The 25,874-nt window shown below is 35.0% G+C and overlaps 1 protein-coding gene across 1 annotated transcript; it reads left to right on the forward strand.

Moving 5' to 3' along the window:
- Positions 1-13,543: 13,543 nt before the first annotated feature.
- LOC132142410 (protein downstream neighbor of son homolog) lies at positions 13,544-21,915 on the forward strand. Its single transcript, XM_059552252.1, has 10 exons — positions 13,544-14,062; positions 15,007-15,069; positions 15,163-15,360; positions 16,409-16,587; positions 16,740-16,918; positions 18,529-18,649; positions 18,735-18,857; positions 19,262-19,460; positions 19,915-20,130; positions 21,430-21,915. The coding sequence occupies exons 1-10, from the start codon at positions 13,649-13,651 to the stop codon at positions 21,565-21,567; spliced, it is 1,830 nt and encodes a 609-aa protein (XP_059408235.1). The 5' UTR covers positions 13,544-13,648; the 3' UTR covers positions 21,568-21,915.
- The last annotated feature ends 3,959 nt before the right edge of the window (positions 21,916-25,874 follow it).

Raw genomic sequence — 25,874 nt, forward strand, 5'->3', positions numbered from 1 at the left:
CATTGTTGAAGTCATACTCTAGATTTAATACTGTCACATGGAATTGATGTTGATGGTGTTGAAATTATTCAGCCAAGTGATGATATCTCAGATCATTATTTAGTTCTTTGCTAAATTCATATAGCCAAAATTTTAAATTCTACTTCTTGTTACAAGTATGGAAGAACCATCACTTCTAACACAAAAGACTGCTTTTTAAGTTATGTTCCTGATGTATCCAAATTCCTTAGCATATCCAAAACCTCAGAACAACTTGATGATGTAACAGAAACTATGGACTCTCTCTTTTCTAGCACTTTAAATAAAGTTGCTCCTTTACGCTTAAGGAAGGTTAAGGAAAACAGTTTGACACCATGGTATAATGAGCATACTTGCACCCTAAAGAGAGCAGCCCGAAAAATGGAGCGCAGCTGGAGGAAAACAAAACTAGAGGTATTTCGTATTGCTTGGCGGGAAAGTAACATATCCTACAGAAAAGCATTAAAAACTGCTAGATCCGATTACTTTTCTTCTCTTTTAGAAGAAAACAAACATAACCCCAGGTATTTATTCAATACAGTGGCTAAATTAACGAAAAATAAAGCCTCAACAAGTGTTGACATTTCCCAACACCACAGCAGTAATGACTTTATGAACTACTTTACTTCTAAAATCGATACTATTAGAGATAAAATTGCAACCATTCATCCGTCAGCTACAGTATCACATCAGACAGTGCACTATAGACCCCCTGAGGAATTGTTCCACTCATTCTCTACCATAGGAGAGGAAGAATTGTATAAACTTGTTAAATCATCTAAACCAACAACATGTATGTTAGACCCTATACCATCTAAGCTCCTAAAAGAGGTGCTTCCAGAAGTCATAGATCCTCTTCTGACTATTATTAATTCCTCATTGTCATTAGGATATGTCCCCAAAACCTTCAAACTGGCTGTTATTAAGCCTCTCATCAAAAAACCACAACTTGACCCCAAAGAACTAGTTAATTATAGACCAATCTCGAATCTCCCTTTTCTGTCCAAGATACTAGAAAAGGTGGTATCCACACAATTATATTCCTTCTTAGAGAAAAATGGTATATGTGAGGATTTCCAGTCAGGATTTAGACCGTATCATAGTACTGAGACTGCTCTCCTTAGAGTTACAAATGATCTGCTCTTATCATCTGATTGTGGGTGTATCTCTCTATTAGTTTTATTGGATCTTAGTGCTGCGTTTGACACAATTGACCACAACATTCTTTTGCATAGACTTGAACACTTTGTTGGCATCAGTGGAAGTGCATTAGCATTGTTTAAATCGTACTTATATGACCGCCATCAGTTCGTAGCAGTGAATGAAGATGTATCCTATCGATCACAAGTGCAGTATGGAGTACCTCAAGGCTCAGTACTAGGGCCGCTACTCTTCACCCTTTATATGTTACCCTTGGGAGATATCATCAGGAAACATGGTGTTAGCTTTCACTGTTATGCTGATGATACTCAGCTCTATATTTCTTCGCAGCCCGGTGAAACACACCAATTTGAAAAACTAATGGATTGCATAGTCGATATAAAAAACTGGATGATGAGTAATTTCTTACTGCTAAATTCTGAAAAAACAGAGGTGTTAATTATAGGACCTAAAAACTCCGCTTGTAATAACCTAGAACACTGTCTAAGATTTGATGGTTGCTCTGTCAATTCTTCGTCATCAGTTAGGAACCTAGGTGTGCTATTTGATCGCAATCTTTCCTTAGAAAGCCACGTTTCTAGCATTTGTAAAAACTGCATTTTTCCATCTCAAAAATATATCTAAATTACGGCTTATGCTCTCAATGTCAAATGCAGAAATGTTAATCCATGCATTTATGACCTCAAGGTTAGATTATTGTAATGCTTTATTGGGTGGTTGTTCTGCACGCTTAGTAAACAAACTACAGCTAGTCCAAAATGCAGCAGCAAGAGTTCTTACTAGAACCAGGAAGTATGACCATATTAGCCCGGTCCTGTCAACACTGCACTGGCTCCTTATCAAGCATCGCATAGATTTTAAAATATTGCTTATTACTTATAAAGCCCTGAATGGTTTAGCACCTCAGTATTTGAATGAGCTCCTTTTACATTATAATCCTCTACGTCCGCTACGTTCTCAAAACTCAGGCAATTTGATAATACCTAGAATATCAAAATCAACTGCAGGCGGCAGATTCTTTTCCTATTTGGCGCCCAAACTCTGGAATAACCTACCTAACATTGTTCGGGAGGCAGACACACTCTTGCAGTTTAAATCTAGATTAAAGACCCATCTCTCTAACCTGGCATACACATAACATACTAATATGATTTTATTATCCAAATCCGTTAAAGGATTTTTAGGCTGCATTAATTAGGTAAACCGGAACCGGAAACACTTCCCATAACACCCTATGTACTTGCTACATCATTAGAAGAATGGCATCTACGCTAATATTTGTCTGTTTCTCTCTTGTTCCGAGGTCACCGTGGCCACCAGATCCAGTCTGTGTCCAGATCAGAGGGTCACTGCAGTCACCCGGATCCAGTACGTATCCAGACCAGATGCTGGATCAGCACCTAGAAAGGACCTCTACATCCCTGAAAGACAGTGGAGACCAGGACAACTAGAGCCCCAGATACAGATCCCCTGTAAATACCTTGTCTCAGAGGAGCACCAGGACAAGAACACAGGAAACAGATGATTATTCTGCACAATCTGACTTTGCTGCAGCCTGGAATTGAACTACTGGTTTTGTCTGGTCAGAGGAGAACTGGCCCCCCAACTGAGCCTGGTTTCTCCCAAGGTTTTTTTCTCCATTCTGTCACCGATGGAGTTTCGGTTCCTTGCCGCTGTCGCCTCTGGCTTGCTTAGTTGGGGACACTTCATCTACAGCGATATCGTTGATTGATTGCAAATAAATGCACCGAAACTATTTAACTGAACAGAGATGACATAACTGAATCCAATGATGAACTGCCTTTAACTATCATTTTTGCATTATTGACACTGTTTTCCTAATGAATGTTGTTCAGTTGCTTTGACGCAATGTATTTTGTTTAAAGCGCTATATAAATAAAGGTGACTTTGACTTTGACTTTATGCACACCGGGCGCATCGCATTTTCAAACTTGAAAAACGCATTCTCTGTGATCGGGGCCTAAGAAGGTTTTGCTCCCATTAAGTTATGAAAACTTTATTTCTGAATGTTCTCTGAGCTTCCAAAACATCCAGATTTTTTTTTTTTTTTTTTACATTTTCATAAAGTTCTTTCTTAGTTATGCAAACATAAAGCAAACATTCTTTTTTTCACTTTGCAAACATCATGAGAAAGTTTCTCTTGAATGTTCCTTTAACCCTTAGGGTACTAAGCCCTTTTTGGTCCGTTTTCTCTATTTTTACATTTCGGCTTATAAACCATATGTAATGATGATGGACCACCATGTATTTGGTATCGATGGATTCAGAAGACCCTAAGCTACCATAAGCATGCATGCAATATGTTTATGAAGGAAGTATGAGTGAAAAATTGTACAATAAACTAGAGAATTTCAAAAACGAAAATAAGATTTTTGTCATTTATTACTGAAAATCCTACCTCACACAACAAAAGTGAAAGGTTTTTGAACCAAAAATATATTTTTCAAACCCTTTGCTTGACAGAAATGGGTTAATGTTCAATCAAATGTGTAAAGAACAATTCAATAATTAACTTTATTTACAAACAGTCCTAGGCGTTTTTTCATTTTTGGGACTAAGCCCTTTTTGGTCCGTTTTCTCTATTTTTACATTTCGGCTTATAAACCATATGTAATGATGATGGACCACCATGTATTTGGTATCGATGGATTCAGAAGACCCTAAGCTACCATAAGCATGCATGCAATGTGTTTATAAAGGAAGTATGAGTGAAAAATTGTACAATAAACTAGAGAATTTCAAAAACGAAAATTAGATTTTTTTTTGTCATTTATTACTGAAAAACACACAATATAGAACAGTTTTTGAAAAAAAAAATTTTTTTCAAACTCTTTGCTTGACAGAAATGTGTTATTGTTTAATCAAATGTGTAAAGAACAATTAAATAATTAACTTTTTTTACAAACAGTCCTAGGCATGCCAGTGAGCAAAGCAAGGCCAGGAGGTCTTGTTGTACACTTTGCTTGCCTTGCAGTGCTCACAGTACTTTCTGACATCTGCAGGCTTGTGTGCAGGGTTTGCTGGGTCCAAGGGACAATGGGTAGGGGTGTGCGGCGAGTTGTCCTGTCTGCATCCTGCATCAGAGCAAATACACAATCAAACTGGAAGCTTTTTTTGTGTCAAAATTCAATGTAGAAAAAATAACTCCTATAAACTCATGTAACCCTATGAAACTCCACTGTACACTAAAAACACATTTCACCTCTCTTGACCTGAGCAGTTTACTTAGTTGAGTAAGTCAGTCTATTGAAACAAATTGCACACCACTCTTGAACTGAGTTTACAGGGAAAGAGTAGTATGGTACACTAAAACAAATATTTCATGCCTCAATCGCTATCTGACTAAAAATCCAAAACATATACATACTCAAGATGTATGATATAATAAATTATAATGATAAAGAGGTTATTTGAAGTTACATACCAGTCCTCAAATGGATCTTCCCCACCCTGGTAAAATACTTCGTCATCTGTGTAAAAGCTGTCTGCTCCAGATTTCCCCTCGTCACTTTCCAGTAATTGTTCCAGAGCTTGTTCTGCCCTAGATCTTTTACTGCTTGCAATTTTGATAAAACAATTCTGTAATAATGCTATATCTCTCTCGAATTTATCTCTTTGTGCTCGCTAATACTCCGATCGTTCTCTGTAACACTCCGATCGCTTTCTGCTTTCTCCACCTCATGCTGATTCTCCGATCGGTTATTGATTACACCTGGCTGGAGGTCGTTTTACTTCTTCTTCTTCTTCTTCTTACTTTTTTACGGCGGATCGCAGACAGATACGTGCATTACCGCCACCTATCTTGGAAATGGACCATTAACACTTCCTATACTATAACCTCTCACCAACATAACACCCTTTATTTACCCGCACAGAGGCTTCATAGAGTTTCATCCGGCGCTGCGTGTTCAGCTCCTCCGTCCACTCTCAGCCCCCATGACAGAGGAAAAAAAAAAAAAAAAAAAAAAAAAAAAATACACACCCTAATTTAAATGCGCTTATTTAACCCAGTATTTCCCAAATATTCTACCATTAGATTTATTATACTCCTATCTGACTTTAATACATTTTGAATTGTAAACTTAACTCCTATATTATTTAATTCCTCCTTCAACTCTTTCCTTTCAACATTATATCTCCTACAGTGAATTACTACATGCTCAACTGTTTCACTAACTTCACATGCCTCACATAAATCTGTTGGACTCTTACCTATTAAATGCAATGTACTATTCAATCTTGTATGCCCCAATCTTAATCTTGTAATCATATTCTCCTCATACCTACGCCTACCTGATACTCTTCCTTTACCCACTATTGGCTCTATTTGATGCATATGTCTACCTTTTATTTCATTATCCCAATATTGCTGCCATATTTTCAGAATATTCTTTTTAATAATTGACTTAATTTCTGACCTACTAAATAAAATCGGTATATCTACTATATCTCTTTCTATTGCCTTTTTTGCTAATGCATCAGCCTCCTCATTACCTCTCAACCCAATATGTGCTGGAACCCACAAAAACTGTACTTCTAAACTAGCTTGTTTGATTGAATATAATTCTTGAATTATCTCTATTACCATATCCTGTCTGGTTTCTGACTTCATCTCCTTCAAACTTATTAGACCTGAACTACAATCTGAACATATTACTGCCTTGGATATTTTAACTTCCCTAATCCACCTTATTGCCATAATTATTGCAAACATCTCTCCAGTATACACCGATAAACAATCTGATATCCTTTTATTCTTATACACTTTAACCTTTGGAATAATGAATGCTGAACCCACATGATCAGTTTTTGGATCCTTTGAAGCATCTGTAAAAATGTGCATATATTCCCCATATCTTGACCCAATATACTCCCTTACATTATATACTTCTATTTCATATGAACCTTCCTTTTGTCTTTTTCCTAATAAACTTAAATCTACTTCTGGTTGGGGCATAACCCATAATGGTACTGGAGATAAAGGAATTATTGGAGCATATCCAACCTCCTCCAATCTCATATCTCGAACTAATTTCCCCACACTCCATCCAAAACTATTACACTCTCTCTTCTCATGTTCCCAACTAGGACTCATTACTTTCCTTGTTGGATGATCTTCTCTCTGTCCTCTCAAATTTGCCCAATAAGATGCCATTAATTGCTGTCTTCTTATCTGCAAAGGCATTTCACCCATCTCCACCTGAAGAGCCGAAACTGGAGAAGTTGGATATGCTCCGCAACAAATTCTTAATGCTTGAGATTGAATTCTTTCTATTTTAACTAAATGAGATTTATTTGCAGAACCATATACAATACAACCATAATCCATTATAGATCTTATCATAGATATATATATAGTTTTTAAAGCCAATCTATCTGCTCCCCATTCCTGACCTGAAATACATCTCATTACATTCACAACTCGCTTACATCTTCCAACCATTTTCTCAATATGCTCTTTCCAAGTTAATCTAGTATCAAACCAAACTCCTAGAAATCTTACTGTACTTACACGCTCTAACTCTTTTTTGTATAATTTTAACTTAACATCCATATTCCTCCTCATTTTAGTAAAAACTATTATTTTTGTCTTTTCCACTGAAAACTTAAAACCATTTTCCCCTGACCACTTTTCTACTCCATTTAGCGCACATTGCATTTTCTTTATGTTATACTTTATATTCTTTCCTCTAAACCAGATAGCCCCATCATCAGCAAACAATGATTTCCCCATACTTCTATCAATCCTTGAAAAAACATCATTTATCATAATAATAAATAAAAGTGGACTTATTACACTGCCCTGAGGTGTACCATTATCAATTATTCCACTTGAAGATATAGCTCCACCCACCTTTACTCTAATACTTCTTCCAATTAAAAACTCTTTAATCCAATTATACATTCTTCCTTTTATACTCATCTTCTGTAACTTTATTAGTAACCCCTCTTTCCACAACATATCATAGGCCTTTTCTATATCAAAGAAAACTGCAATTACACTTTCCTTATTTATAAATGCCTTTCTTATTTCATCTTCTAATAATACTATTGGATCCATAGTCCCTCTACCACACCTAAACCCACTTTGATAAGAAGAAAACCAGTTCATTTTTTCCAAATGATAAGTCAATCTATCTGTTACCATTCTCTCCATTACCTTACATAAATGAGAAGTTAAAGCTATTGGACGATAATTTATAGGATTACTTGGATCTTTCCCAGGCTTTTTAATAGGTATAATTAATGCTTCCTTCCAACTTTGGGGAATTATACCTTCCATCCATACTCTATTATAAAATGTTAAAATCACTTCCAAAGAAATTTCACTAAAATGCTTCATCATACAGTAACTAATTCCATCCCCTCCTGTAGTAGATTGTTTCATTCTTCTTACTGCATTCTTTAATTCACTCATAGAAAATGATACATCTAACAAATTATCTTCAGCCTCCTTTCTCTTCTTTATTTCAGAATATTCCTTCATCACACAGTCTCTCATTTTCTTACTCTGTTCTGTCAAATTCTCTGAGCTATTCACTTTAATAAATGCCTTTAAAAACATTTCCACTTTATCCTCATCCTCCACAGCTATTTCTCCCTCCATACTTAAAACTGGATATCCATTACTCTTTTGAATCCCTTTCATTTTCTTAATCATGCCCCATACCTCCTCCACTGGTGTATTCTTCCCTATTTCATCACAATAAGCCATCCAATACTCTTTCTTAGTTTTCCTTACAATCTTCCTTACCTCAGCTTGTGCTTTTTTATACTCTATTAAATCTTGAAAATTATGTGTTTTCTTAACTATCCTAAATGCTTTCCTTTTCCTTCTTATTGCACTTGCACACTCTTCATTCCACCACGGAACTATCTTATTCTTCCTACCTCCTTTCCCTTTTGGTATATATTTATTTGCTGCTCCTTGAATGGCATTAACAATATCATCACTTATCACTTCTACAGATCTATCTGATTCTATTATAATATTCTTTAATCCCTCTTCACTCAGACTCATGAATTCTTCCCACTTTGCTTTATCAAACCTCCATCTACCAATATTTCCTTGACTCACCTTACCTCCTCTCACATTTACACTAACATATTTGGTCGTTTTACTATAGTCCAGCCCAGCTTTTACAAGGCTACAGCAGAGCTACAGAGTCCTCTGAATGGCTAGAATAAATCATGGTAACCTTCCTCTGATTGGGTTAGAAAAATATTCCTCCCAGCGGTTTTTACATTGGTTGTTGCGTGTTGAATCTGCCTAACATAATAGTTTTCATTGGCCTGTTTACGCAGTGGTATTGCGCAATAAGGGAAGCGTTTAATATACAAACTGGATACCGCTGTTTTCAGTGGAATCTGAGGAAGACGGCAAAAAAAACCGCATCTCTCTAGCATTAATAGTTTTTGAGATAACTACACATTTGTAAAAGTATGCCATTTTGGGCGGTACCGCCCAATCCGTCCCCAGAGGGTTAATAAACAAGCAGTAATATTTAAAAACGTCAGTCCGAGAAGTGTATAAATAATATGTTAAAAACGTTATAACTTTGACCAGATAACTGTTGGTCTGTCTGTGGGGCTAATGAGCATGTCCCTGTCTTTCATGTTCAGTTGTCTGTGTATACTATTCTCGACCCAGGAAGAATTTACATGGAGACGAGCCTTGACCTGCCCGCAGCCTGCAGATACAACAGATAAACTGCTCTCTCTCTCTCTCTCTCTCTCTCTCTCTCTCTCTCTCTCTCTCTCTCTCTCTCTCTCTCTCTCTCTCTCTCTCTCTCTCTCTCTCTCTCTCTCTCTCTCTCTCTCTCTCTCTCTCTCTCTCTCTCTCTCTCTCTCTCTCTCTCTCTCTCTCTCGCTCTCTCTCTCTCTCTCTCTCTCGCTCTCTCTCGTTTACAGTGTTCCTTCCCCTCAATTTGTACTTCCCTCTTTCTGGCCAGATTTAAACACATACAGACCCGCAGGAGACACAGAGGCTAAATAAAGGCAGACCTGTCCCAGGACGCTGTCAGCCGGGCCTTGGCTATAATTGTGGTCTAGGAGTCGGGCCAAGGCCTATAAAATCAAATCGCCTTTATAAAAAGAGCAGAGGGTGAGCAGCATGACAGAAACACCCACAAACACACACCACTGGCTGTCTGTCTGTCCGTGAGAGAAATACTCGGCTGAATATGCTGTGAAATTGAAACCAGAGCCTGTCTGCTGCTTTTGTGCTTCAATTCTACATGATTAAGGTATTCCACTTTACAAAAACAGAAAATATATTTGCAACCATCTAGATCACAATATGTTAATATGTTAATATATTAATTACTGTAACATACTAATATGTTACAGTAATTATTTTAAATAATTAAATATTTAAATAATAATACAAATTATTTTTTTTTAAACATAAAATAATATCAGAAAACAATATTAGTTGCAAATATCTTTGCATAAATATAATTATAAATACCATTAAAAAATTACATAATATATCCATAACGCATTTCATTCATTATTTTTTTTACAATAATTTAATATTTAACTAACCAGAATATTTTGTGAACAATAGGTTTGGTGAAACAGTAAAACTAAGTTCACATAAAAAAGCACAAAGCAATAAGGAGTTGGCATATAAGAGCAATTTATAGGTGTTACATGTATTAAATTAAGAGAAAATAATAAATATGAACTATTGTCAGTTGAAACAATAAATAAATATGAACATTCTGTTTATGGTGTCTGTTTATGTAAAAAAAAAGGAAAAAAAAGACTTTAATTAAATTATTAATTGCATATTTGGGGCTTGAAAACTATTTGTGCACTGTTAAAAGTTACATTTTTGTTTTAAAATACATATTTAATACATATTTAACTGGCATTATAACAAAATCTGCATGTTCCCATGATTCATCAAAGAGGTATCCTGTTATGCTATTGCAAGCAAATCATTTTAACACAAATACAGTGTTTATGTTATGAACATGAAAAAAAAACCTGTGGCCGTACATGGTACACAGTTAAAATCAGATGGAAGAAGTTGTTATTTCATGAACAGCACATGTAAGAAGTTTCATTAAGATTGTCTCATATGCTTTTCCTACAATTCCCTTGGAGAACAAATAAATCGTCGTCTAGTAAACAAGCTATTTAAATTAATATGGAGCAGCTCGGAAATATTTGTATTCATTTTGAGATCTCTGACTTTTGATCAGAGACTTTGGCATCTTGATCAAGTCTGAGCAGAGTTTGAGACATTATTGAGATCTAAAACTCTAGAGGAGATTACTGGGCTCATTCACATCAAATAGAGAGGCTTTTTAACTTTTGGCAAAGCTGATTTTGTTTTCATGTAAATAGATTCTTTAAAACCCAATTCTAATCTCTATATTATTATAAAAATGTCCAAATTTAGCTCAGGGTCAGGCGGCCATTCATCACGTGTGTCATCATTGCTGATCAGCAGCAGATCTATCTGAAGAGCCAGAACCTCTGACAACTCATCCATACCCACAATATTCAGCTCCTGACACTTCACATCATCATTAATCTCTCATGCAAATGATGAATAGCGGCAATTAATTGTGACATGAAGCAACATTATCCCATTAATCTAGATGATGACATCTAGGCAGGAGTGACAGAGGAAGCTTTGCCTGAATTCTGAGTGAATAAACTATACAAATATCAGCTTTCATTTATTTTAGATTTTATAAACAAAGTTTTACTGGCAATATTACTGGCAAAAACACTGAGGCACAATAAAATAAAATTTTGTTTGCCAGTATAAAACAGCATATAATATTTAACTATATATGTTATATATATATACTATCCACAAAATCTACAGTCTTCGTAGACCTACAAAAGCTTTTTGGACAATAGACGTTTAAAAACTTAAAACTAATCGTAGAGAATATATATATATATATATATATATATATATATATATATCAGTCAAGCTCATATCACCAGCAAACTAACACTCATTTACATCCTTCTCTTCACTCTCTGAGGCAGAAGTCTCAAAACTCATCCTTTCTAATCACCCTACTACTTGCCCGCTTGATCCTATTCCATCTCATCTCCTTCATGCCATTTCTCCAGCAGTTGTACCTGCACTCACTCACATCATTAACACATCCCTCCACACTGGTGTTTTTCCCTCATCATTTAGACAGGCACGTATAACTCCACTACTTAAGAAACCCAACCTCAACCCATCTCTTTTAGAGAATTACAGACCAGTTTCCCTTCTTCCTTTTATTGCTAAAACACTTGAACGAGCTGTGTTCAACCAAGTCTCTACATTTCTCACACAGAACAACCTCCTTGACAGCAACCAATCTGGCTTCAGAAGTGGACATTCAACTGAGACGGCCTTGCTCTCTGTTGTTGAAGCCCTAAGACTGGCAAGAGCAGAATCCAAATCTTCAGTACTTATCCTGCTTGATCTGTCTGCTGCTTTTGACACGGTTAACCACCAGATCCTCCTATCAACCCTACTGGCAAAAGGCATCTCAGGAACCACACTTCAATGGTTTGAGTCTTACCTATCAGATAGGTCCTTCAAAGTATCTTGGAGAGGTGAGGTGTCCAAGTCACAACATCTAACTACTGGGGTGCCTCAGGGCTCAGTTCTTGGACCACTTCTCTTCTCTGTCTACATGGCATCATTAGGTTCTGTCATTCAACTGCTATGCTGATGACACTCAGCTCTACCTCTCATTCCATCCTGATGATCCTATGATGATCCCCTGATGATGTAGCTATTCGCATCTCAGCTTGTCTAACAGACATTTCTTCCTGGATGATGGACCATCACCTTCAACTCAGCCTTGCCAAGACAGAACTGCTTGTGATTCCAGCAAACCCATCGTTTCATCACAATTTCACCATCAAATTAGACACATCAACCATAACTCCTTCAAAAACAGCCAGAAGCCTTGGAGTTACGATTGGTGATCAGCTGATTTTCTCAGACCACATTGCTAAAACTGTCCGATCCTGCAGATTTGCTTTATTCAACATCAAAAATATCAGACCCTTTCTTTTGGAACATGCAGCACAACTCCTTGTTCAAGCTCTTGTTCTGTCCAGGCTGGACTATTGCAATGCCCTCTTGGCAGGTCTTCCAGCCAATTCTATCAAACCTTTACAATTAATTCAGAAAGGGGCAGCAAGATTAATTTTTTATGAGCCGAAAAGAATACACGTCACACCTCTGTTTATCAATTTGCACTGGCTACCAATAGCTGCTCACATAAAATTCAAGTCATTGATATTTGACTACAAAACTACCACGGGCTCTGCACCCATTTACCTAAATGTATTACTTCAGACTTATGTGCCCTCTAGAAGCTTGCGTTCTGCAAGTGAACGTCGCTTGATTGTGCCATCCCAAAGAAGCACAAAGTCACTTTTACGGACTTTTAAATTAATGTTCCCTCCTGGTGGAATGACCTCCCCAACTCAATTTGAGCAGCCGAGTCCTTAGCCATTTTCAAGAATCGGCTTAAAACCCATCTCTTCCATCTTTATTTGATCCTCTAACTTTAACACTCACTATTCTAATTCTATTCTTTAAAAATATATATATAAATATATATCTAACCTTTCTAATCTTTTTGTTTTGAATTTTCTTTTCATTTATCATGCAATTATTTTTGTGTGTGTGTGTGTTATATATATATATATATATATATATATATATATATATATATATATATATATATATATATATATATATATAAGACCTCTATAACTAGCTTGCTCTATTCTTTTTCTATTCTGTTTTATTTTTATTTATTATATTATTTAAAAGCCCTTGCTACGTGTACCGTGTTAAGCTAACTGAGACTTGTTATAGCACTTATATATCATTGCTCTTTTTGTTGTTTTTGATTGCTTCCACTGTCCTCATTTGTCAGTCGCTTTGGATAAAAGCATCTGCTTAAAGAATAAATGTAAATGTAAATATATATATATATATATATATATATATATATATATATATATATATATATATATATATTAGAATTAAATATGCCTATATAAATGTAGCGATGTAGCTATTAATATTATAAAATCAAGGAAACAAGTATGAAACAGCAGTGACTGGATTTGTAGTGTTTTATTACTATCATAAAAGACCACAATGTATCTAGGCAATCTACCAGAATACACAGACTATTTATAAACTATTTATTTGTTAGATATTTGCAATGGTTTACAATAAAGGCAATATTTTACATTTTCTTTTCTTTTTTCTTAACAGTAGAGACTTTACATTTGTCGGGTGTTTTACCACAACGACAACGATTTTATTTGCGTCATCACGCAACGTGCTGACGTAATTCCGCTCCGCGCGAAATTTTGAGTGTTGCGTTCCGATCAAAACAACTACCACAGTTCCCGCGTAACGCAACGATATCCGCCTGAAACGTTCACAATGTCGGAGTTGGGCTGCTACTCTCCCAGCTTTAAAAAACCATCCGATGTTCTCCGGATGAGACGGAAGCGCGCGCGGAGCGAAGGTCCCGGACGGATAACGTCGAGTCCAGTGGTGTCAGTGGACGGAGTCCGTCCGTTCTCACCGGGCCCGCTGTTGAGCGCACCGGGCCGGGCGAGCGGCGGCGTGAAGCGCAGAAATCCGTTCGCGAACATTGAAAACACGTACAACAGTCCCAAGAAAAGAGCTTTATCACATATCGACGGACAAAGCGGCGCGCTGGACGGTAAAAAGGCGGCAGCAGCAATTACGGGTTTGGACGCGAAATGTAGAGAAGAACTTCCGAACGCTGGAGTGTCAATGAGAGAGGAGCTGTTCAATACTGACCAACAACAACAACACCACCACATAGAGGTAACGTTACATTACAGTCAACTGTTCACCATCATCCACTTCACACATAACGTTACACACACACACACACTATTTGGTAGCTTAAATATATTTTTGCTAAATGTATATATTATAGTTTTATTATCATTAACGTTTTTATGATTTTTCTTTATAAAAAATATATATATATTTTTTTAACGTTTTATATAGTTTTAGAGTGTGAAAGTTAATTAGTTTTAGAAATTCTAATGTCTTATTTATAGTTTTGCTTTTTTTTTTTTAGCATATATTTTCTTTTCACGTCATTATTGTATTATTAAAGCAATTTTTATTGTTTAATATAAAATAATATTTGTATTTTTCTGTTGAAGTATTGTTTTTTTGTGAAAATCATAGACTGTGGTGAAAATATTGGTCTCATGGGGTTGTGGCAAGATTCAGTAAAAAAAAAATATATATATATATATATTAATAATTCTGTTACTTATTTAAAACTTTTTTCACTGTTTATTATATTTATAAACATTTAATAATTAATTATAGTTTTTTGTATAAAATATTAAAATGTGTAATTGATTTATACTTTGATTAAAATATTTTGTATACAGTTTTATGTAGTTTGATTTTGTGATTTGATATTGGTTTTTTTTTTCTTCTAATTTTATAGTGGGCTCATGGAGTAGTAGTGACGTGATTGATATTTACTCATAATAATAATGTTATCATTAACTCAGTTATTCATCATTTAGTCTGTATGTTAAAAGTTTTTATTTCTGATTTCACTTCAGGTCATGTCAGCAAGCAATTTTCTAGATCAGAGCTTTACTGTACTTTAATGTAAATATTATAATCAGTGGTTATTGTTCTTGTAAAAATGAATATCGTTCTAATTCCCCTTATTCTGTGAATGTTTTTGCCATATTTCCTGATGCTCATGTGCTCACTTTATTCTGATCTTTCTGCAGACGCCTGTTTCTCTCTCTGAAGATGATGATCTGTTTGAGGATCTGTCCCCTCCAGTGCTGAAGGTGTCTGTCTGATGACGGCTCATAGTTACTCATGATTGCTCTGTCATGGTTTCTGTGTGTTAATTAGCTTCACTGACGTGTGTTTGTCTCTAGAGTCCAGCGGTGGTTTGTGATGCGGCTCCAGCTGAAGTGTGTCTGGAGTTCCCAGCTGATTGGTCTCTTAAAACGCGTCTGTTGTTCACGTCTCCTCAGTCGTTCTCCTGGGCTGAACATCTGAAGGCGCAGGAGGAGGCACAGGGCTTGAGCTCTCACTGCAGGGCTGAGTTCACCAGCTTACCTGCTAGTATACAAGTAAGGACACACTCTTGTCTTCAGATATTTTCAAACTAATACTAGAAGCCAGCCTACCAATAAATTATTCATAGTTTGTTTATATTAAATATGAAATCTTTATTACTTTATATATTAAATTCTTATTTTCATTATTTGTGTATACAGTTTTATGATTTAATTTATTTCCTCTCATTTGTAGTATTCTTTTTAAATATTTAGTATTTAGAGTTTTTTTTTTTATTTACATTTTATTTGATTAAATAATACATTCAATATTAAACTAATTTAATATTATTGTCTAATCAAATATTGATGCAGTTTTAGTGTGATAATATAACATTCATTTTACTTAAAACAGTTTTTTAAATTTTAAGTTTAAGCTCACTTGTTTAATAAGATTTTAACAGAAAATGTTTGTTGTTTGTTTTGTGTGGTTTAATAACTAGAAATTTTCAACAACTTATCTTTTTGCACCAAATAGTATCTATAACACTATCGGTATTGATAAGATGTAAACGATACCCATCCCTACCCACAAGTAAATAACCACAGCTATGATTGGCTAACAGTTTCACTTATTAAATGGACGATACTGTGTCGTACTCTGTAGACAGCATGGGCGATTTGGGTTAAAAGTCTATAAATGCTCAGTATATATCAAACGGTCTGGAACAGACAATGCAAAAGTGCTAAAAGCATGTTTACTCACACTTATGTGTTGCGACATTACTGTTGGATTAAATTTTAGTGTTTTAAACTTCATATTATATTGTTAAAGTAGTTTTCTTTTAAATTTACATTGTCATTTAGCAGATGCTTTTATCCAAAAATGTTAAATATATTTATCTATTTATATTTAAATATATTTATAATTTATCTTTTAAAATATTTTGTCATTTCATATAGTTTTTATTGTGAATTCAATACGCATTTGTTTATATTATGAGTTTTTCAGGAGTAGACAGTTACATTCCTGAAATAATGTAAATAATGTAATTATTCCAGTAAGCTGAAATAATGCTAATCTGTTAAATGTGTATTCATGTTGTTTTGGTGTATGTTGCAGGACCCCAGGGGCTGTGCGGAGCTGCGATGTGGTTTTCAGCAGTGTCTTCAGTACTGGCAGCACCCGTCGCTACCCTGGCTCTCCCTCTTCCCACGGATTGGTGCAGAGCGCAAGTTCTCTGGCAAGTGCATGCCATGGGCCCAGGATGCAACACTGCAGCAGAATCTGATGAGTGACTGGTACGAGATCGAAATGAGTTTGTGTCTGCCACATGCATGAATATAATCATCAGCCCTCTAGATGCTGCCGTTTGAAAATATTTAGCCTTTGGAAAAACTATTCTACCAGATGCAACTGAATGTGTTGTTGACTGCTTTCTTGTGTGTTGTAGGTCTGTGAGTCTGACATCTCTGTACAGTCTCCTGAAGACCCGACTGTGTCCATATTTCTACCTGTGCTCGTATCAATTCACAGTACTGTTCAGGGCGGCCGGTCTGAGCGGTGCTAAAGGCATCAGTGCACTGCTGTCCCCCACCACTAGAGGACTGCGAGAGGCCATGAAGGCCGAAGGTAAGAGTCCCTGCACTTTTTAACCAGGACTCAGCAGTGAGAGATACACTAGCATTACTTGTATCTAGTGACTTGTGACTAGTGACTAAAAATAGCTCAAATAAAAAAACCTAAAAAGTATTCAGGAGCCTGTTTATTAATAAAAAATAAATAAATAAAAAAATAAAACCTATCCAGTGTGTCTGTCTCAGTTTAAGTTCTAAGTTCGTACCAGTCCAAAAGGTCTAAGTTCAGTTTTATGAAATTTAAGGCCAAATCTTATTTTAAGACAAATAACAAATGTCTTTTAAAGAGGTCTCAAATTTGGAGACTGATCAGGAAATGGTGAAACAACCTAATGTTATTATTAAATGTCCAAAGGTGATTGAATAAACGTGAGCGCTGCACATTCAAAGTCAAAACACGCTGCTGTTACACATTCTATAGGCTCGCAGTCAGTGAATTATGTTTATATTGTAATTAGGACTGTCAAGAGATAACATTTTTAATGTGGCAATTAATGTAATTAATCACAACTTAATTGTATATCAAATATGAAAGATTACCCCATGAAGATCAGTTAAATCCATTATTGTGTTAAATGAGAAAAGCATTAAATAGAATTTTAAAAAGTAGCTTTAAAAATAAATATTTAATTTAAAAACACAAAATTAATTAATTGATAATAATAAAAAAGAAAACAAATAAAATTTGTTCAGTATTGTACAAATTCAGTATTTATTTCCTGTAGTACTAACCAAAACTGTTTGGTTTTGGTTTGAGAAAGTTAAGTCATACAGGTTTGAAACAATGTGACGGAAGAATAATAACTGATGATAAAATTAACATTTTTGGGTGAAAAATCTATTTAATAGATTTTATATTAAATATATTAATTAATATAAATATTATATTAATATTAAATTATTTTTAAAATGAAAAGATACTTTAAGAAACACAAACTTCCAGCACAATATTGTGCCTAAAATATAACACACTATTAACCTTTTTTTTTTTTTTTTATGGAACTGTTGTATAAAATCAATATCACATTTGCACTCGTGTGATACTGCACTTGCTTCTCGTGTGAAATTTCTTAACTATATCATATATGTTGCCTTGCATCATGTTCATTACCAATCAACTGTATGCAAAAAATGTCCTGTGTTATATATATATATATATATATATATATATATATATATATATATATATATATATATATATATATATATATATATATATATATATATAATTTTTTCTATTGCTTGGTTATCATTAGTCTTTTGGTAAGCTTTATCTGGCATTTAATTAAGCTCTTATAGCTTTTGTCTGGACTGCTGCTCTATTACAGAAAGTAAAGACTAAGAACACATCATTCAATATATATTTTGCTGGTATATCAGCACAATAATCTGATTACAGATTTTATATACACACAAACATATAAGAATTTATATATTCTGATAAATTCAGTTGTTTTGCCTGAAAATGTTTCTTGTATCCCTATTAGGAAAACACATTGTTTTTGTTTTTTTACAGTGCTGAATCGTTATAATACACAACCTGAAGGGATGTTTTATTGTTTTATGAACTATATCAGTGTTTGTACTTGTGTTTGTTGTGTTCAGGGATAGAGTTCTCCCTCCCTCTGCTGGAGGAGAGGAGGAAGAGCAAAGAGCTTGCTTCATCTCAGCTGGGTGAGAGTGTTCACCGAGAGACCGATGGTGAGGAAGCGGCCAGCGGCGATGTGTGAGTACATGACCTCTGACAGCTGATGGGAGTCGATTCTGCTTTCAATACTGGTCAAAGCATTTGTCATCTTTGCTTTTTACAGATTAAGTGAGCACAGTGAAAATGAGGAGGATGATGAAGATGATGATGATGGTGGATTTTCCTGGCTGAAGGAGATGGGCGTCCAAGACAAGATCAAGAAACCAGATGCCATTTCCATCAAACTGTATCCTTTACAATCAGCTCGAGCCACACATTTATGCAATGCTTTCTTTAGCCATGAAATATGAAATATGTTCGTAACATTAAAATATTGGCACATGGTGTTTTTATAGTTTGTATTTTGTAATTGTATTTTATTTTTAAGTTAAACCAAATAAAATAATTGAAATGTTTGGCATCAAATTTAATTATTTTTTTCTTCCATTAACTTTTATTTTATTATTTTATATTTATTTTATTATTTTATAATTTTAAATGTATTTTATTGAGTTATAAATTTGTTAGTTTTTAGTTTTAGTTAAGTATAATAACCCTTCATGGAACACGCCATCCTGTGTTTTCATAAGGCGTTATATTAAATCTGAATGCTCAAATTTGCATGATGTAGTTCCTTAAGTCGTGCCCCAGGCGTAAGGAGCACAGAGAGGTGCGTTTGGACCACAGACCAGAGTCCGTGGTGTTGGTGGAGGGTTCGAACACCTTCACGCTGCTCAACTTCCTCATTAACTGTAAGAGTTTGGTGGCTGGAGCCGGTTCTCAGGCAGGACTTCCTCCAACACTGCTGGCCCCTACAGCCTTCAGAGGGGCCACACTGCACACGCTCAAGGTACCAAACCTCTTGTTTATGTCCCAGCCTCATGTTCTAGATTTGTCCCATTCTCAGTGTTGAAAGGTCTCTAGTTGATTTAGACTGATGTATTCCCATATTTTATATTTATTAAAATTGTTTTATTTTTTCATTTTATTAATTGCATTTTTCTTTTCTTTTTTATTAGATTTTTCCTATACATTTTTATATTTTATATTCATATTTAGATTTCATTTTTTCCATTTTCCATTTTCCATTTTATTTATTTCATTTTATTCATCTTTATCTTTTCATTTTATTGTACTTTTATATTTTTTATTCTATTTATTGTACTTTTGTATTTTATTTTTCAGTTATTTGATTTTGATCAATCGTATTAATAAAGTTTATTTTATTACTGATTCTAGTTTACATCATCATTTTTCTAATGAAAATGTTTTGTGTCTGTGTGTCTCTTCTGTGCACGTTTTAGGCTCGTACTGTGAATGTGAAGACTCGGGTGAGAATGGGCTATCAGGACGTGTGCAGCCTGGAGGTGACGGGACCCATCATGCCCCACACGCTACACGCGCTGACACAGCTCCTGAAACCCGCTCAGAAAGGAGAGTTTTCTGTGGGTCTCTACACCCATGAACCCACAGCTGTCCTCAATGTTCCCGTCAGCCAGACCTCTGAACCTCAACAACTGGTGCGTTTAATCACATGCAGTGTTTTAGCTCTGTGTCAGAGCATTTACACTCAAAAAAAAACAAAAGATTGGAGTAGGATTTACTCAATTTCACAAGAAATGGTAACACATTGACAAAGTCACACGTTTAATTAAACGTAACATTTTGAAGTAGAAAGACTGAAATAGTACTTTCTTGTAAAACATAGTTCAATAACCTTTATAACTTCTAAAATATTTTTTAGTGCACAGTGTCAAGCTATTTCAGGGGCTCCCAAACGTTTTTTTTTTGTCAGCTGAAATAAATATATACTTCAAAGTTTGGGAACCCCTGAAATAGCAATACATTATTGTAGGCCCTCTATGCCTTTCTCAAATGCGTTGTTTCCCGAAAGGGGAACAGAGTGGTGTGACAGACACAGTGATGAAGCTCGTATATGTTTTGCAGTACAAAAGTCAGGAGAGAAGATATTATTCCGCCGAGGTTGAAATGCTGCGAAGTGCTCTTCCGCCATACATTATAGTCATCATTTTTATCCGCTTAGGAAATCGCCACGTTTTATTTTCTGTTACCATACTTAATCGTGTAACTACTCATGTAACCATCTTTAAATAGGGAAAACATGGAAGTGTTTGATAGCTTCTTAATTCATCCCTGTTTGGATCCCAAGGAATGAATGGTGCTAAGCTAAACGCTAGCATAGTGGCACCGCGCGCTACAGCGATTGAGTGCATGCACTGAGACGGGAGAGTTACGTATCAACTCGTCTAAGTTAAGGGAAGAACATAGTGGAATACGGAAAAACTGTGGCGTTTTCCTTTAGAGATTCTTAAAGATTCCTAAATGCATCTACTTTCGGAAGGCCAAATAAAGTACTTTTGCTTTCGCCTAGATACACACAGCATCTGCCTGAAATGGCTGCTTCAACACTACTATATTTTTAGTTAGGGTTTTTATTTTAAAATTATTCCTATTTAGGGCTGCATGGCTGGCAAAAATGTAAATGTGATTTTGTTACAGATATTGATTAAACTGCTATTTTTATTGTAATTAGTTTTAACGTTAAATTATTTTAGTATAGTTTTTATATAGTTTTTTAATACAAAATTGATATTATTATTATTAAAATCTATATTAATTTATGTAAAATAAACTAAACCTAGACAAATCTCCCATTTGGGAAGCCCTGCTCTGCTCAATAACACGTTTTTTTTCCCCTCAGTATTGCATGTTATTTATGATTGACTATCTCTCGACGTCCTTTATACTAGATCTTTGTAGACGGAAAATGTCATGCTCTCATTTGGTCTTTTTTCTAGGAGGCCGTGGTACAGGATCTCCGCAGGTGCGGCCTACAGCAGAGCTCCGTTCAACAGCTGGCAGGGCCGAGCATGCTGGGAAAGAGTGCACTCAGACAGCTGCACATGAGAGACTATTCGTACAGCTGGAAGTCCTGAGCTCCGGCTCTCCTGCACCCTCGGCCACTGGGAAAACATTTATAGAGACATGACAGGCCAGGCCTATTAATATCTCTGGCATATTAGGCTTCCTTACTGTAGATGTACCAGCTTCCAGGAGCGCTGCTGAACTCACTTGATCATAGAGATTGTGCTAGTATAGTGTGTAGCTTTTAGTTTTGTATGGAAATGTTAGGAGTTTGGATCAGTTTACCTGTTTTTTTTTTTTTCAGTTGTACTGTAATGTTTTTAGGCTATGTGTGATTTAAAGCTTAATTTTTAATCGACGTCTCTAGATGAGAAACAAAATATTCCTTGAGAAATGTGTGTGTGTCTATATATATATATATATATATATATATAAATACACAGACTGTTTCTGACTGTTAAAATCCTCTGTGGTGGTGTATTTATCACATTTGCATGAATTTATCATTAAATTAGTTGAATTTTTTTCTGCTATGTGTCTCTCATAATAGTGTCAAAGATGATTGTGAAAGTGCAAAACAAACATGTTTAAAATGAGTGTTTCAATGTGTCTGGCATGGAAATAATTGAAGGATAATTGCCGTCTGTTTTAGTGATAAGGACTGGTGAACTACATTAGCCTGCTTATCCTTACAGAGAAGGTGATTAGCTCCACCTGGTTAAGTTTACACGTCATTTTTTAGGAGGGGTGGGGGGTCCTTTTTCCAACTTTTTTCTGACATGTTGGGGTTTTATCTTTCACTTGGATGTTATAAGTTGCACTGAGTAAGTACACCTAGATAAAACAAAAAACATTACTCCTCTTCATTTCAGGCTCCAAAGCAACAAAATATCATTTTAAAGGGGGTTGTTTACTTTCTATACCGTGTGTGTGTGCATTGAGTTATGTACAGATGTTTTTTAAGGCATGTATACAATTTATTTTTTACATGTATACAAATTGAAAAAAAAGAGAGAGAAATGTGTTATGCATTAATTTTGAAATTATTTAAAGTACATGTCCCTAATTTTTTGAAAAATTAATAATAAAAAATATAATTTAGTGTTATATTTAAATATATTAAATATAATATGCACATTTTTGTGGCATGAAAATGACTTTTTTTTTGAGCGAGTTAGGCTCTTAAAGGGTTAGTTCACCCAAATATTAAAATTATGTCATTAATAACTCACCCTCATGTCGTTCCAAACCCGTAAGACCTCCATTCATCTTCGGGAACACAGTTTAAGATATTTTAGATTTAGTTTGAGAGCTTTCTGTCCCTCCATTAAAAATGTTCAAATCTTAAACCGTGTTTTCCGAAGATGAACGGAGGTCTCAGGGGTTTGGAACAACATAAGGGTAATTAACCCTTTAACGCATACAATCACACCGGTGTGATTAGAACTTTCAGTGCGTCACGTTATTAACTGCTGAATTTAAATCCGCTTTCGCGTTTTGGCTGAAGCAGAGGCAGATCGGATGCGCTGAGCACTGGTCATATTATCACAGATATTCAGTGTTTTCAACCATTAAATGCTTATTTAAAGTTTCAGACATTTAAATACACTAGCAAAAAAATGTACAGTTTGTAAAATATGTCTGTGGAAATGGCAATAATGATCTTTACAAATATAATCTGATAACGTGTTTTTATTGATATCATATACAGATTGTGTAGGTAACTAAAGTTTACTTACCGCAGACATAATTTTATGTGTTTTCGGGAGGAGAGGATGAATGTGTGTAAATTGTCTCTGTGTGAATCCCACAGCTCGGATTCTGTGCGAACTAACATGGCGGCACCCATTACCCGTAGATCAACTAACACAGTCGATATAAAAGTGTTTAAGATACCAAATATATTTACTTGCACATTTACATTTAGCTGACGCTTTTATCCAAAGTGACTTACAATTGCTATATATGTCAGAGGTCGCACGCCTCTGGAGCAACTAGGGGTTAAGTGTTTTGCTCAGGGACACATTGGTGTCTCACAATGGAATCAAACCTGGGTCTCTCACACCAAAGGCATGTGTCTTATCCACTGCGCCAACTCCACCCTTTCGCACCTATTTCAGAATCTGAATATCAAATATTTCATAATATAGTGAGCATGTTTTGGTAACATTTTTAATAAAACAGGAAAAACTAAATAAAAGCGATCCATGTGTCATACAGATCTGTTGCAGCTGTGTTGTGTCACATGACAAGCATGACGTGTTGCCATGGAAACAAGGCGACACATTCTAAAATAACGGTCGTCTAAAAAAAAAACCACTGATCGGTGAAAAAAACTCACACCGGGGGCTCAGATAATATTTTAAACTTGCGTGCGAAAGGGTTAATGACATAAATTTAATATTTGGGTGAACTAACCCTTCAACACATGGATTTTAATTTATCTGGCCGTGCATTTTATTTGATCTGATCGCTGAAAGATTAAAAAATATATATATTTATGCAATCATGTTTTCACAAACTCCTCCGTGTTATTGTCCTCGTGTGAGTCAGATAAGTCTGAGTCTTAAAATAGAGCTTGAGTTTCTGCCAGAAGTGTTGAAGGGAGATTGTAAATACTTCAATTCAAGCCAAGAAATTCCATCATTCAAAAGATGATCCTTGTGCCTGTGTGCCTCCACGTCTAACGTTTCACAGCCCGGGCTTATACATAAAAAATACTCAAAGACAGAGGTGGACAAAACATGCATTAGGGACAGAAACAATCCTTTTCTTCGAAAATTTATTATGTCCATTCAAATGCAATGCAATATTGCAATGGTAATGGCACTGTTGCATTGTAATATGATTGGGATGTTGCGTCAGGTCATATTTAACACCCATGTCACCCCAGGCCCTAAACATAAAGCAGCATCTGTGCAGCATGACACTCACGTACAGAGCTGCTGGATTCATGTTCTCTCTGTTCAGCATGTAACTTGACTCTGAAGTGCACCAAACTTCTTTGTGATTGAAGACGAGACAAGAGTGGCTTAAAACACACTGAACGAATTCAGCGAACTAAACCACAAACTCTGATTGAATAACTCAACACTTGGTAAGTACTCCTTTAATTTCCTCATCATATCATGCACTTCAGCTAATACAAAAGATATTGTGGATTTACTGCGGTACAGTGATGGTTTCAGCTGGAAATACCATAATATCGATTAACAATATTGGAGAAACATTTCATTTCAATGCTGAAGGCTTAGTATTTATCAAATTCTCAATAATAAATCATGAAGCACTGAAATGACTGCAAAGAAAAGCACAAAATTAAGCAACTTACAGAAAGAGAAATTAAAGTTTTATTAAAACAATAATCTATATAATAAAATACACTGTGCAAATAGTACAATGTCTTATATAAAATAATCTATTAATGCATTATTATTATTTTTTTCAGGTTGTTTAGTTTTTCTTTTCTCAATTTAGTTTTAATTGTCATCAAACATGATGTACAAACATAAAATATAACATATCCATCCAATGTTATCCTCATCAGTTAACATCAATAGGCAAATACAAGTTAGATTTTTTGTTTCGGTGACAACCGATGTCATAATCGTTAAATTACAGTAAAAAAAAAATCTTATCTGGGAAATCAACTGAAATAAGTTTAACAATAAAATAGATTAAGTAAATTTTTTTATAAAACAACATTAACATTATGACTAATTAAATATAAATTAAAAATAAAATAATTTAAATCAAAGTACTAAAATTACTGAAAATTAAATATAAATTCAAGCTAAACTGATAAAAAAACATACAAATGGAAGTTATAAATGCATATAAAATTACTAAAGCTTAAAAATAAGCAAATTCTAAATATTAATAGCATATAAATATAATAATTATTAAAATAAAATAATTTCAGAATCTCACATGCTTTAGACAAACAACTAACTATTGCTGTATTGTGTATAACAATTAAATGTCATAATTTAAAAGTTTAATGTGGGTTTGGTTGCAGGCTCAGTGTGACACATCAGCACTATTAATTAAAGCTTTAGAAGCATTTGTGGGCGTGACGGAGGCGGGGCTCAAGTAGCAGATTATTGGATGATCATTCTGTCTGCTTACAATACAGTCCATTAGGTTTTAAATAATAATACCTACTATTTAATAACCCTTAAATAATATTTATTTTTATTTTTTAAATAGGTTTTCTGAGAGGAAATGCATATTCTTGGAACTATATTAATTTTTATTCTAGCCCTCAAAGGTAAGTTGTTTCTTCTGTTTACATTTACATTTACATTTATTAATTTAGCAGACGCTTTTATCCAAAGCGACTTACAGATGAGGACAGTGGAAGCAATCAAAAACAACA

This window comes from Carassius carassius, chromosome 6 (assembly GCF_963082965.1).
Source record: "Carassius carassius chromosome 6, fCarCar2.1, whole genome shotgun sequence".
NCBI classification, from domain to species: domain Eukaryota; kingdom Metazoa; phylum Chordata; class Actinopteri; order Cypriniformes; family Cyprinidae; genus Carassius; species Carassius carassius.

Excerpts from the sequence above, each read along its gene's own strand:
- LOC132142410 (XM_059552252.1), top strand. The coding sequence starts at position 13,649 with ATGTCGGAGTTGGGCTGCTACTCTCCCAGCTTTAAAAAACCATCCGAT. Across the intron at positions 15,070-15,162 it reads TGTCCCCTCCAGTGCTGAAG|AGTCCAGCGGTGGTTTGTGA; the intron begins GTGTCTGTCTGA and ends GTTTGTCTCTAG. Across the intron at positions 16,919-18,528 it reads AGAGGCCATGAAGGCCGAAG|GGATAGAGTTCTCCCTCCCT; the intron begins GTAAGAGTCCCT and ends TGTTGTGTTCAG.